Below are 14,379 nucleotides of genomic sequence, written 5' to 3'. Positions count from 1 at the left end.
GAAGTGAGTGGAACTTAGATGACCTACTCGATCGAAGTGAGCAATCCCTATCCAAAATCGGGTCATTGATATGCTTCAAAATTGACTGACCATTTTGCGAAAGGGGGAGCTCGAACAAAGTTCTAGAATTCCGCTTTGGGCAGAGCAAAGTTTCTGTGTCAGTAGGGGTCATCAAAGATTGTCTTGAGATCAACAACCTCAGAAAAAGAAGACAGAAACTCATTGCTTGCCTCTTCCTCTGGCTCTGACAAAGGAGAACGATGACGCCATTTTGCTGGACACCAAATCTGAAACAATGAAAGCTGGAGAGGGAGCCTCCTCTCCTGAGGGAGTGTGATCATCTCCCACAAGAGAAGGGGCCTCATTAAACTTAAAACTATCTCTTGCACCATCCGATACTTCCAAAGATGAATCATTGGAAGAAAAGGACGGGGACACAGGAACAAAAGATGCAGGAGGACAACAACTGAAAGGAGATGCTTGGGGAGGCAAAAAACCTTCCCCAGATGTACAAGTTGACATTTTACGTTGATTCCTTTTCTTATAGAAAACTCGCCAATACCGGGCATGGATTAGAGATAGTAAAAAAATTCGCACAGCACCTACTGCAAGTCAAATAGGGATCTGTAACTGAAGCAGCCAAACACCTGAAACATGGAAATCCTTGAATTCCTGGACATAAATGTTGATGGGGCTTGAAACTCTTGGAGGAGTCCATGAAAAAAGGACGGACACACACACATACTCTAAAAAGTAAAGAAATAAGGGCTAACAAAGCAACTGCCTTGGGAAGGAGAGCACAATGTGACTACTCTCCAAGGTGGTCAAAGAAAGACTGATGCATCATGAGATCCTGAGCTTGGTCGGTGACCAGCTTCCACCTAGTAGATGAATGGGCTGCCAGGTGCCACAGATTCCTTGATTTACAATCTTTGATTGTTTTTAACCTGTTTCCAGCTGGCACTAGAAGATTTTCCTGTTGTTAAGACCTCAGGTTTGTAGGCTATGAAAAATGCCAATTGAATTAAAATTTGGCATTTCAAGTTGTGTGGAAATGATAAAGACTTCCTCAAGACTGGGAATGAATTTAATATACCGCATTAATACTTGATTCTCTAATCATTCCTCTCAACATAAGGCAGTTCACAGGTGAAGTGAGTCACAGAATGGGCAGTATTCTTTGTTGTAGCAGTATGCAGTGGAATAGCTTTGAGGGAAGTGAGTTGATTGAACTTTCTTCTGTTCATTTTTGGTAGGGGTTTAAAAGGTCCAGAATTATCTTAAAGAAAGGAATTTTGAACATTGGAATTTAAGTGGAATCTTGTTACTTTTCATGTCCATTCCTGTCATTTGACAAATAAGACAGCTACAGTAGAACTGCTACTCCTGTGTACTAATCTGCTTATTACCTGTTCTCCTGTTTCAAGTACATTCAGGTTCATAGATTTAATGTGGAATTTCCTTTCTGAAAATCAGTGGCACTGTGAGTAACTGCAGGATTGCCTAATTTACATTGGAAAGCTCATTCAAAGACCACTACTTGTTTGTGATAATATCTTGACTAAGGGCTTCAGGAATTTCTGTTGCCTTGATGATTTTGGCAAGTTTCAGATCTTGCAGTTGCTCTTATTTAAGGGCTTCTCATTAAATATGGCTCAAAATGATGTCTACAATAAGGTTGTTATTAGCAGTTACTGAGATGTTGTCTGTCCCTATTTTTTTCCTGTTGGGCAGCATGACTGAGGTAATATGTGCTATGACATTACTTCTAAAGATACTGTTGCACTTCCTGAACTGGTTCATCCACAAAGGCTGCAGTTTCTGTGTCTGAATGTAGAGTGGAGTGTAATGTGACCTTATTAACCCTCTTACGCCGAAGCCCTAAAAATCAAAACCTCTCCCGTATGCCGGGGCCGGTTTGGAGTGAGCGCGGAAGCAGAAAAAATAATTTTTTCAAAAAAATCACAGTGCGCTTAGTTTTGAAGATTAAGAGTTCATTTTTGGCTCATTTTTTTGTCATTGCCTGAAGTTTAGTATGCAACCATCAGAAATGAAAAATAATATCATTATCATATGTAAATAATGCAATATATGGTAGCGAAAAAAAAAAATTCATACATAATTGCATTCAAATCACGCTGTGCAAAAAACGGTCAAAGCTAACGAGTTACTTTTTTTTCGTTGTATTGTACACTAAATTGCAATCATTTTGATATATAATACATTGTAAAACAATAAAAGCAACACCCGAAAAATATTATCACAAAATGATGTACGAATTCGTAACGCGCGGACGTAAAAAAATTTTATTTTCAAAAATTCACCGTAAATTTAAATATTGTTCTAGAGACTTCCAATTTGTTTCAAAATGAAGACAAATGATTGAATATTACAATACTGTAAGAGTTTTAGATTAGAATTGCAGATTTCGACCATTTCGGACGAGTTAAACTTGACCAAATGTCGAAATTTTTATATATATATTTTTTATATGCACATATTTCAGAGATGTGAAAAGCTACAACCTTCAATTATTTTTTATTGTATTCTTCATGAATTTGCGCACATTTTGATATATGAAACTCTATAAAACGGCTAATATGAAAAGGAGCAAATATTAGGATAATGCGATGTACGCGTTTCGGAGACTTGCGGCCGCGAATCGGCGCGCGGAGGGAAGTTAAATATATTTTTCAAAAATTCACCATAAATCACAATATTGTTCTAGAGAGTTCAAATTTGTTTCAAAATGAAGATAAATGACTGGATATTACTAGGTCGCAAGAGTTTTAGCTTACAATTGCGGTTTTCAACTATTTCGGTAGAGTCAAATTTGACCGAACGTGGTTTTTTTTCTATTTATCGTGATTTATATGCAAATATTTCGATAAAAGAGAAAAGCTACAACCTTCAATCATTTTTATTTGTATTCTACATGAAATTGCACACATTTTCATATATAAAACTTTATGTAACAGCTAATTTTAAATGGTGCAAACATTTCGACAATCGCACAAAAAAAAATTATGATTTTTTTCGGAAGTTACCGCGCGGACGTAAGGAATTTTTTTTTTTTTTTTTTTTTTTTTTTTTTCATAAATTCACCATAAATTGAAATATTGTGCTAGAGACTTCCAAGTTGTTGCAAAATGAAAGTAAATGATTGAATATTACTAGAATATAAGAGTTTTAGCTTACAATTGCGTTTTTCGACCATTTCGGTAGAGTCAAAGTTGACCGAAAGTTGAAATTTTTGCACTTAACGTTATTTATATGAAAATATTTCAAAACTGATAAAAGCTACAATCATGGGTTGTTTTTAGTTGTATTGTGCATGAAATTGCGCACATTTCCATATACGTATAAAACTTTATGTAACGGCAAATTTAAAATGGTGCAAACAATCGCACGAAAAAATTTATCGGAAGAGTAACCGCGTGGACGTAAGGAAAAAGTTTTTTCATAAATTCACCATAAATCAAAATATTGTGCTAGAGACGTCCAATTTGTTGCAAAATGAAGGCAAATGATTGAATATTACCATAATATAAGAGTTTTAGCTTACAATTTCGTTTCTCGACCATTTCGGTAGAGTCAAAGTTGACCGAAGGTTGAAATTTTTGCACTTATCGTTATTTATATGAAAATATTTCAAAACTGATAAAAGCTACAATCATGAGTATTTTTTTGTTGTATTTTACATGAAATTGCACACATTTTCATATATAATACTTCATGTAAAGGATAATTTAAAATGGTGCAAAAATTATGTCAAAGTGACAAAATAATTTTTGAGATTGTCACTGATACTTTTTAGTGCGATAAGAAAGAAATTCGTGCTTGCGCGCCTGCGTAACAATTGTAAACAAAACAACGCCTTGATCCGTGAACTCCCAGCATCCCCCAAGGCGCGTGATTCAAAAGTTTTCGGCTGGTAGGCCTATAAGTATTTTTCCGCGAACTTTTAAAAAAACTTTTTTGAGTCAACGTATGATACGTCCATTTGCCATACAGGAGACATTTTGACTCGACGTTTAATACGTCCATTCGGCTTAAGAGGGTTAAGAGGCAACTCCTCAGTTCCTTACTTATACTTGACTATTGCATTGTTTTCTGTGGTTGATGATGTTGAAAAGCAAAAGAAGGGTTATATGTAAGGATTGTTCAACTCCCTTATCATGAAAATGATAGTTATGGCACAATTGGTATAAGGATTCTCGGCCATTCCATTGAGGAGTGAGAGATGTGTATTTCTGGTGGTAGAAGTTCACTCTCGACGTGGTTCGGAAGTCACGTAAAGCCGTTGGTCCCGTTGCTGAATAACCACTGGTTCCATGCATGAAAAACACCATACAAACAAAAAACAATTGGTATAAGTCTGGCAAAGACAGACTAATTGTGAATGAACAAAATGTAATGTTACTTCCTATCATTGATTTTTTTCTCTTTGTTGTTCTGTCTGGATCAGAAACATCTTTACGAGAAGGACAGAGTGGATTTGATAGAATTATTAATTAGTGTCTAATGAACCTGTCCACTGTATCTTAGAAATATCAACCAAAAGAGGAAAATGTGTACAAGTTTTCTTCCGGACAGGACAGGAGGGATTTGTTTGACTAGCAGCATGTTGAAATTTATTTCAACTAAGAGGGCAAGTTTGTTAATTTGGAAACTTGAATATAACTGCTTATATCTATTGTCAGAACTAAATACTTACCTTACTTTCCATCATGTAACCTCATGAAATAGGTAATATAGTAAAACCTGTTAATTGTCACTTCTACTTTATATTTTTCTGCTATTTATTTCACATTGCTGTCAAATATAGATTTATTTTGAATGGTTAAAGAAACATTTGATTAAATTTGTTTTATGTGATAAAGTGCATTTGGAGAGAGTTGTGACGTCTGACAAGCAATGAAGGGAAAGGAAGATAAAAGAAGTTTGTGAATTCATAAACAAATAGTAGATCCTTTTGTAGACAGATGGTTTAAATTTTTTTTTTTGGTACTAGTTATTGAAGAGGGAGAATAATGGGAAAAAATATAGTCATTTGTAATTATGTTGTAGGGGGAATGGTTCATGATTTTATAATGAGTCCATTGAAAGTGAGACCCAGGTTTTTCAGTATACCTAAAAATACACAAATATACTAGTGGAATATATGAATATTTATTCTATATCCATATAGATATACATATGGGTTTTCACATGTTTATGTGATATGTTTGTATAGTATACATACACAGAATTCTTCAGAAACATGATAAATATGCAGCATTATACATTCACATGCACATGTACTTTTAGCTGAAGGTCATTGGCACCATTTAACTAAGAATGTTCTGCTGCTTCTCAGTGTTGGCTGCATTCTTGGTTCAAGTAGTAGTGGGCTCATTTGCCTGGAAAATTAATATATAGTGTTAATGTTTGCCTCGTTGTATAACGGTAATATTTTTCTGCTTTTGAGATGCATAAAATATCTTATTTCTATGTAAATTAACAATCTATTCATTCTTTTGCTTTAGATGTTTGTATTTTTTTATTCATGTTTTGATTATTGACGTAAAAACACTACCTTAAATAAGATACAATTGAAAAAAGCAAGGATCTAGTCAGTCATTTGGTATTTGTTTGTTTGGTGCAGAGGGGGTGTTTCAGTCGTCAGAGAATGAATTGGTGGGTAAAATTGCATTCCATGTAGTTTGTTTTGCTACTGGCTAGTTACAGACTGGATTGTTTGTTGCCACTTGATGAATTCACAGTTCATAAGTTTTCCTTTGCAAATTATGATATTTTAATGAATGTCTTCAATTAATAAGTGCAGACTCTTTGGATGTTCTTAAACTTCAAAAATTACAGTTTCATCCCCCCAAGCAAAATCTCATTTGATGATGCATGGATGCAGTTTTTCCTTGAAGATTATGCCAATGCCAGAAAATATCTAAAGTTTTTTGTAAGTGAGATGGTGTAGCACTATATTCAATTTACTTTTGAAAGCTTACATGCCATTTCTTGGTCAAGTTTCTTAATATATCACTATTAAGAATCTTTTCATCCTCATAAGCAAGAATTTATGGTCCCACTTCAAAAGTACTGTTTAGAAATTGTTTAAAAGGTTTGTCAGCTTGTGTAAGGTGTTCATGGCAATTTAGAGAGAGAATATCTCTAAATACTTTCAGTACAATGCCTAGATATATCTTTTCAGCATATCAGATTAATTGTTTGAAGATTGGCCTCTTTTTCTTATGATTAATAAGTAAGGCATGTAGATGAAAACATATCTACATCCTTATTTTACATTGATACGATGAATGGTTATGTTAATAATCATTAGATGGAAACTGGTGGGAGATATGATATATACCCCTGCAGGATGTGAATTGAACTTGCTGAGAAACATGTGTTAGGTGGTTTTGTTATTTTTTATATTATTTAAAAGTGGTTCTAGCTATCTATACTGGAGCCTTTTCTTGTGCAACTAAAGATGCTCAGATATTAGTAAAAAAAAAAAAAGAAATGCAGTAGAGAAGGTTACTGTTGAATTTGATGTGTTAACTGATTTATAAACATTATCTTAGGTATATATCCATATTCTTTTAGTGTTAATTGTTTTTGTGAAAAATGCCTTTCTCTGTTGATGCAGATGTTTTCAGCATTTCATCCACTAATTGACTGCTACAAAAATGCAGGTGACTTAGATATGAGGTATAGATATTGTTTTGATGGAAGGTTTTGTAGGGTCAGATTGAAAATTTCCATATTTGTTTCATCACAAATCTATTACATTATTTTTTCTTGTACACAAAATCATCACAAATGCCTCTCTCTTCAGAAGAAAGAAATGGTAGTAGTTTGATTGTAGTACTACACATATCTTGATTGAACCTTGTGTTTCAAGCAGGATTAACATAGTATTTTATCGTGTTTTTTGTTGTTTAATGTATTTTCTGTTAAGGGTTATATGTCAAACATCGTCATAGAGACACATGGGCTATTTTAGAGGTTAGCAAAAAGGTGAAGTTTGTTCTAAAATGTCCTGTAGAATTAGTGGAAGTTCCTTGATAGATGGTTTTCTATGGATCTTTCTTTTACTTCTCTTTCTTCCATGACTTCTTTTTATTCATTTGCTCATAAATATACCCAGGGGTTGCTGTTGGTTTTAGTTTTTATCTTTTATGATAGTATGTCAGCTATAATTGTAATTTTGCAAAGCAATATTAGGAAAACATGTATAATAAAAAAAGTTACTGCATCTTCAATCTCAGTAAATTTACAGAAATATTTTTCAACAAATATGCTTAAAATTTGTTATTGATTTTAGTTTTTATTATCTGTTATGATATTGTGTGAGCTGTAATTATAATTTTACAAAATAAAATCAAATTAATTATTAGAAAAAACATGTATAACTTGGTAAAACTTACGACTGTCCTGTAAAAGAGACCCTAAAAGGATTATAAATAGTCACTTCAGCTCCCCGTGCAAGTTAGGGAGAATTTTTTATAATTTTTTTTCTTGTTCCATGTGCATTTGCATATCTTCCTCTTTCCATTGATAGGTTTTCTTAAATTGGCCAACCTTAAAGTTTGCCTGGTCTGGGGTGCTGCATAGTTTTTTAGTACAGCTCTTAAGAGTTCAAGAGAGGACAGTTTTTTGCTCTATATTTATAAAACCAAAGTTAGATAGTAATCAGTTATACACAAATCCATGAAAATTATTGGGTAAGCTAAACACTGTTAACACTATAACACTGGCATTTTCAGTAATTGGGTAACATTGCAATAGTTAGCTCATCAAGCTTGTCTGTAACATCTATGCCTCACACTTAATGGGGAAGTGCTGCCTGTGTTACATTCTTCACTCCTTGGGGATCCTTTGGCAGTACAGGCCTCCCAACCCTTGGCATTTCCAGTTAGGTGTTTTAGATGAAATGCAAACCTCATATTTTACTTATGCCTATTAAGGTTTCATCCTCAACATACACAATTGCGGTACATTTTTTAGGGAAATGTGGCCTTAATTTTAATCACAGGGTTTTAGCACCTGGATCCTTTAAGCATTGGGTTTAGGTTGAAAAATATTATTCCTGAAATTAATTTTTTATACAATTTCATTACTTGTCAGGTGAGTTCCTGCCTGCTATTCCTACCATTTCTTTCAGCTGAGATTAGTTGGTACAAATATTGAGACATGAAGCTCTTTTTATACTGCGGGTCCATATACACATCTACAGTACTGCAGGCCGACAGCTGTTTATTTCTTTTTGAGAGTGGCTGAAATATTTGGGATGATTTTGTGTGAATAGAAGGGCTAATGATAAGTAGTAGGTTACAAAGGTGAATTTTCTTTTCAGAAATATTTTCAACACAAAAAATGTTTTTGGTGGTCTGTAACAGCAGTAATTCAGCGAGTTTGAAGTGTTTTATTTTGCCATTCATTTCCTACACATTAAGATTTTTTATTTTAGCAATGTGGCATTCCACATCAAGTCAGTGGTGATCAGGTACACAGTGTGTTGATTTTGTATAAGAGCATAGTATATTTCTTTGCTATGAATAAAGTATTATTGGCTCAAGAGGAAGTAATCATATCTACTTATGCTCATATAGATTTTTATTTATTTATTAATTATTATTTTTTTAGTATGTTGTTGAGTGCCAAAAATGTTGTGACCTATCTTGGAAGTTCTAACTTTTCAGTCTTGTTGTTTGATTCAGCACTAATGTGTTTGATGCCCAGTAAAAGTTTCAATTGATCAGTTAAATAGTAGCTCAAATTTTGTGTTTGTGTTTTGACACTGAAGATCAAGTCTTCCAGCTAATTTAACCCAAACCCGTACATAATCATGAAAAAGGACCAGTAAAATACTACAAATTGTCTGCCTAGACCTTGAATTGTAATTAAGTTGACTGGTCTTGTTTTGTTATAGAAGTCGGGTGAAGTATAATATAATTTGGGGATATTATGTAGTTATTCTTGAACTCTCTAAAGTGTATATACAGATTGCAAGTAAAGTATATGCTGAAGAATGAATTTTTGAATGAAGTAAACTTATACTCATATACATATCAACAATAGGGTATGATTGTAAAGTATTTTGTCTTCACTATAGTCTGGTTCAGATTTATATAAACTATATATTTTAAACTCTTAATCATTTAGGAAGATTTAAAATTAATTATTTTAAAATTTATATTCTTAAAAGTGACCTATTAAGATTGATCTAACTTTAATTTTCTGTTTTTATCAGCAAGTTATAAGGCTCCTCTCTCTCTCTCTCTCTCATTCGTCGTCGCAGTCTCCTCCGTTCCTCAGAATCCAACTGTCTCCTCGTCATCTCGGTCTCGTGCTAGTCTCTCTCATCTCTCTCTCTCGTCCTTGTCATCATCTCTGTCTCTTCTCGTCCTCTCTCTCTATCTCTCTCTCTCTCTCTCTCTCTCAATTTCTTGTGTGTATGTAATGTAGTACTCAACTCCTTTAAGCAGTATTTTCTTATTTCTGTGATGAGTGGCTAAAATAGTTGATTACTGATAAGGAATGCAGACAAATCTGTTGACACATTAGGTATCAGGGTTGATCAATTAAAGTGAATTTGGTAAAATATTGAAAATCTTGGTATATTTTATTGTATGTATCATTTTACATGTGCCTACCCAGTTTGTGTGTGTGTGTGTGTTTATGTGTGTGTGTGTGTGTTTGTAAATTTTAAAATTTAATCACATTGGTTTACTTTAGTAATGATTATATTTTGAACTAACTTCTCATGGTACTTTATCTTGATGCAGGGTAGATTTGAGTCTTTCCATTCTTGACTTGTATAAGTGATTTTCCTTTAGGTTAGTAAGAGTGGTTATTTGAGGATTCAAAATTTTGAAAAATGCATCTTAACAAAGCACAAACTGGTTGACGATTTGAGTACAGTATATCCATGGAAGCAGTAACATAAGGCAATTGCACTTAGTGTCTTAAATGAATGTGTTGAGGTTGACATAACTGCATTTTTTGCCACAGCTAAGTTGCATTTCATTAAATTTTATGAAAGTAAAGTAAGTCATTATGCCTTAACCTAAAATGTTAGCATTCCCATCACCATGTCTGTCAATGTTCTTAGGCACCGTGTTAACTTTGTAAGCTTGTGTAACTGAATTGCACATAATACTGCCAAAAATACTTCTTTAAATATGAGGCCCTGTGTATCAAGAGCACTGCAAAATAAAAGGTAGAAGGATTGTTAGTAAAATCCACTATGTACTTAGGATTTTCATGGATTGAGAGATGAAGTATTTCTTCAGATATTTGTGCAAGTTTGATAAGTCATAGTTCACACATGAAATATAGCCTAGATTCAAAAGTTAGATAAAACTAGGGTTGACATACAAAACTTCAGATAAACAGATTATCAATCTTATTCTTTCATGATTAAGGGCCCATGAATCCTTGCATTTTGCAGGAGTTTTTAGGGTGTTCTTAATCAAACACTTAATATTTAGGAAAAATTTGAGTGTAAATTGGGAAGGGTGACAGGACTAGAAAGATCTATCGTTTTACTTTAATGTCGTTCCATGATGCTTCTAGATATGAAACCCAAAAATGACATTGACTATGAGAATCTTTGCTAAGTAACAATACAAATAAATTCCTGAAGATTTTCCCCTCTTTATGTATTATTTTATGCTTTATATCTTTTTCTCAGGTTTTTGAGCCCTCTGTTCTTAAGTTGTAGGAATGCTATGCTATAATGTTTTAAGATCCTTTACTCTGAGAAATTAAGTAACTTTTTTATTACTCTGGAACATGCTTTGTGATAATGCATTCAGTCAGTCTATAAAGATTAACAGTATTAGAAGATACTAAGGCATGATTGTGTAGTTATTCTCATTAACAAGAATATGCCATGACTGCAGTAGTTTTGAGTATTCTACTTTCAGCCACACAGAAATTAACTTCATACAGGTTTTTTGCAACTTTCTAAATGTGCATAACAAAGATCTAAGTGCAGATTTTTTCTCTATGTGCCACTTTTAAAGATTAGTTTAGTTTGCGTGTTTTATTATGTAGAAGTTTGTTTACTGTGTGAGTCTGGCAGTTGAGAGTGGTGGTGGTGAAGGTGGTTGGTAATGGTGGTGGGTTACCTCTCAGGTGATGGTGAGTGAGGGTATGATGGTGAGGGGATCCATACCGGTTCCTGTGGGGTCACCTGTGGGGGTCGGAGGACCCCCTCCAGCTCTCCCCATGATGAGACCAGGCCCACACCATGTTACCATGATGGGATCAGGGCCCACTATGGGTATGGGTGGGCCTCGTCTCCCACCTCACATGTCTCATGCTCCTCCTCCTCCTCCTCCTCCGGGAGTCCATCCCCCTCACCTGTCCCCAAGGCCACCAACAATGGGCCCTCCAGGTCCTCTTGGCCCCCATGGCCCACATGGTCCCCATGGTCCCCATGGCCCACCAGACCCTCATGGCCCACATGGTCCTCCTCCTCCTCCTGGCCCTCATGGCCCTATGCTGCCTCCACAGCCACCCAGGCGACCACTACTACTGCAGGTGAGACTAACAGCACCCTGCTGCTGCCGCTGCTGCAAAATGTTGCACAAGCCTCATCATCCTCTTAATTGTTGTCAATATGTGTGCGTTCCCTGTTATTCCCGCTGCTTTTTGTTTCCTAGTTGATTTTTCAAGCAGTCCTGGTCATCCAGCTTTTATTAGCTGCACAGTTAGTGTCCTCATTGTTCATTGTCTTGTCCCCTGCCCACTACCCATGTACAATTATTTTTATTTGTTATGGTATTAGTTTATACAGTAAATAAGTGTTTTGGTGTACAGGTGTACAAATTATGTCCCATAGAAGTGCACTAGATTTAGGTGTATCTGTGTGTGTTTATATACAATATTATGTATATAATGTATGTGCACGTGCGCGTGTGTTAGTGTGTGTGTGTGTGTGTGTGTGTATATATATATATATATAATATATATATATATATATATATATATATATATATATATATATATATTATATATATATATATATATATGTATGTATGTATGTATGATGTGTGTGTGTGTGTGTGTGTATATATATATATATATATATATATATATATATATATATAAAAATATATATATATATTATTATATATATTCCTATATATATATATAGAGAAAGAAGAGAGAAGAGAGGATATATAGAGAAGAGAATGAGGAGAGGGAGCGTGGGAGAGATGAACGAGAGAGAGAAGAGAGAGAGAGAGAGGAGAGAGAGAGATAAGATACACACACATACAGGCAGTTCCAACCGCTTGATAAGTGAAAATTGGCGATAACCGAAAATTGGCGATTCATGGCACCGATAACCGATCAATGGCATCTCTGTTAGGTATGTGTTGGTGCTGTAACTCTATTATCGGTGCTGATAACCAGAAATCGGTGCGTTGTTGTGCCAAAAATTGCTGATTTTTGGTGCTAGATAGCGCCTTAAAATCAGTCACTGATAACCAGTGACTGCTTGTGAGTGTGTGTAATATATATATATATATATATCTATAATATATATATATATATATATATATATATATATATAGTATATATATGTGTGTGTGTAGTGTGTGTGTGTGTGTATAGTAATATACATATACAGGCAGTCCTTGGTTATTGGCGTTGGTTCTGTTCTCAGCAGGGTGCTGATAAGCGAAAACCGCCATTAACCAAAACTCGATGATTTATGGCGTTTATGGAGCCAAGTTTCAGTTATTGGTGCCATAACTCTTACCTTATGTCGCCAATAATGGAAACTTGGACTGTTATGCGGTAGACAGGAAAACTGGATTGCCATTAACCGGGGACTGCGTGTGTGTGTGTGTGTATATATATATATATATATATATATATATATATATATATATATATATATATATATATATATATATATATATGTCCAATAAAAGGAGTCCATAAAAATGCCAAATATAGAAAGTAAGTACTATATTTTAGAGACTGCTCTCTCTCTCTCTCTCTCTCTCCTCTCTCTCTCTCTCTCTCTCTCTCTCTTCTCTCTCTCTCCCCCCTCCCCCCCCCCCCCCCCCTCCTGTAATAGTATAAATGAGAGAAGTTAAGAAAAGGCAGTATTTGTACCAAGAGATCCATCCACAGGTAACCGTTTTAAGTCATCCCCTCTGATAATTTCTCTTTAATCTTAAGCGTTGGTTGAAAGAAGATTTAATCTATGATATCCCAATCCCAGGCACCCTTTGAGAGTTCATTATCTGTCTTTGGTTAATCAAGGCTAACTCTATCATCTGGCTTTTGCACCAGTATTTGCTGCTATAAGTTATATGTGACAAATTCCAGTTTATTATTTGGTGAAGGTTATTTATATGGTTAAAAATAGCTGAGCTGTATTGTCCATACCTAACTGACTTTATGTTGTATTAATCTCTGGGGAAATTATTTTCCTTTAAAACCAATATAAGATTGGTCACAGTCAAGGCATGGGATCATGTATACTCCTGTGTCTTTGGGGATTGTCTTTTGTTGGAAGTTAATCATGGATTTGGCTAGGGTATGTGGGTAAGAAAAGGCAAAAGGGTTAGATTTTCCGTGGGTCCGGGTCACTGTCTTAATCTTGTCCAGGTGTGGGATTTTCGTTTTATTGTTGTTGGGTGTCTCTCTCTGGAATTTGAACTAATTCGTAAGAAGCTTTTGTCTTTACGGTATCCTGACCTTATAATTGAGAAAGTGATTCATAAAACAAACAATTTTCTACCAACCCCCTCAAGGCAAGACCAGAGAGACACCCAACAGCAGTAAAATAAAAATCCCACACCCCTAGCCAAATCCCTGATTAACTTCCAACCAAAGACAATCCCCAAAGACACAGGAGTATACGAGATCCCATGCTTGGACTGTGACCAATCTTACATCTTTTTTTTTTTTTTTTTTTTACAGAGCTCAGTTATTTTCATCCATATAAATTACCTTAACCAAATAATAAACTGGAATTTTTCATGTATAATTTATAGCAGCAAATGTTGGCACAAAAGCCAGATGATAGAGTCAGCTTTGATTAAACAAAGACAGGTAATGAAAATCTCAAGGGGTTCCTGGGATTCAGATATCTTAGATAAAATCTTCCTTCAACCACGCTTAAGAATATTAAAGAGGAATCATCAGTGGGGGTGACTTAAAACAGTTACCTGTGGATGGATCTCTTGGTATAACTACTGCCTTTTCTGTAACTTTTCTCATTCAATACCTATTTTTATGGGCTCCTTTTATTAGATGGAGTTCTGTTGTAACAACATTTTTACCAGTTTTTATATATATATATATATATATATATATATTATATATATATATATATATATAATGTATATA

The 14,379-nt window shown here is 34.7% G+C and overlaps 1 protein-coding gene across 8 annotated transcripts in view; it reads left to right on the top strand.

Annotated features, from left to right (window-relative positions):
• Positions 1 to 14,379, top strand: part of LOC135206953 (histone-lysine N-methyltransferase 2C-like) — a 307,132-nt gene that overhangs the window by 208,968 nt on the left and 83,785 nt on the right. For 6 of the 8 annotated variants that reach the window (XM_064238492.1, XM_064238498.1, XM_064238497.1 and 3 more), the window contains one exon: positions 11,143 to 11,550. The exons of the other annotated variants lie outside the window; for them this stretch is intronic. In XM_064238492.1, coding sequence (XP_064094562.1) covers positions 11,143 to 11,550 — 408 coding nt within the window. The remainder of the gene's footprint in view (positions 1 to 11,142; positions 11,551 to 14,379) is intronic. 8 annotated transcript variants of the gene reach the window in all.

The sequence above is a fragment of the Macrobrachium nipponense genome, chromosome 31 (assembly GCF_015104395.2).
Source record: "Macrobrachium nipponense isolate FS-2020 chromosome 31, ASM1510439v2, whole genome shotgun sequence".
Taxonomy (NCBI): Eukaryota; Metazoa; Arthropoda; class Malacostraca; order Decapoda; family Palaemonidae; genus Macrobrachium; species Macrobrachium nipponense.
This window is presented reverse-complemented; position numbering and strand designations above follow the sequence as displayed.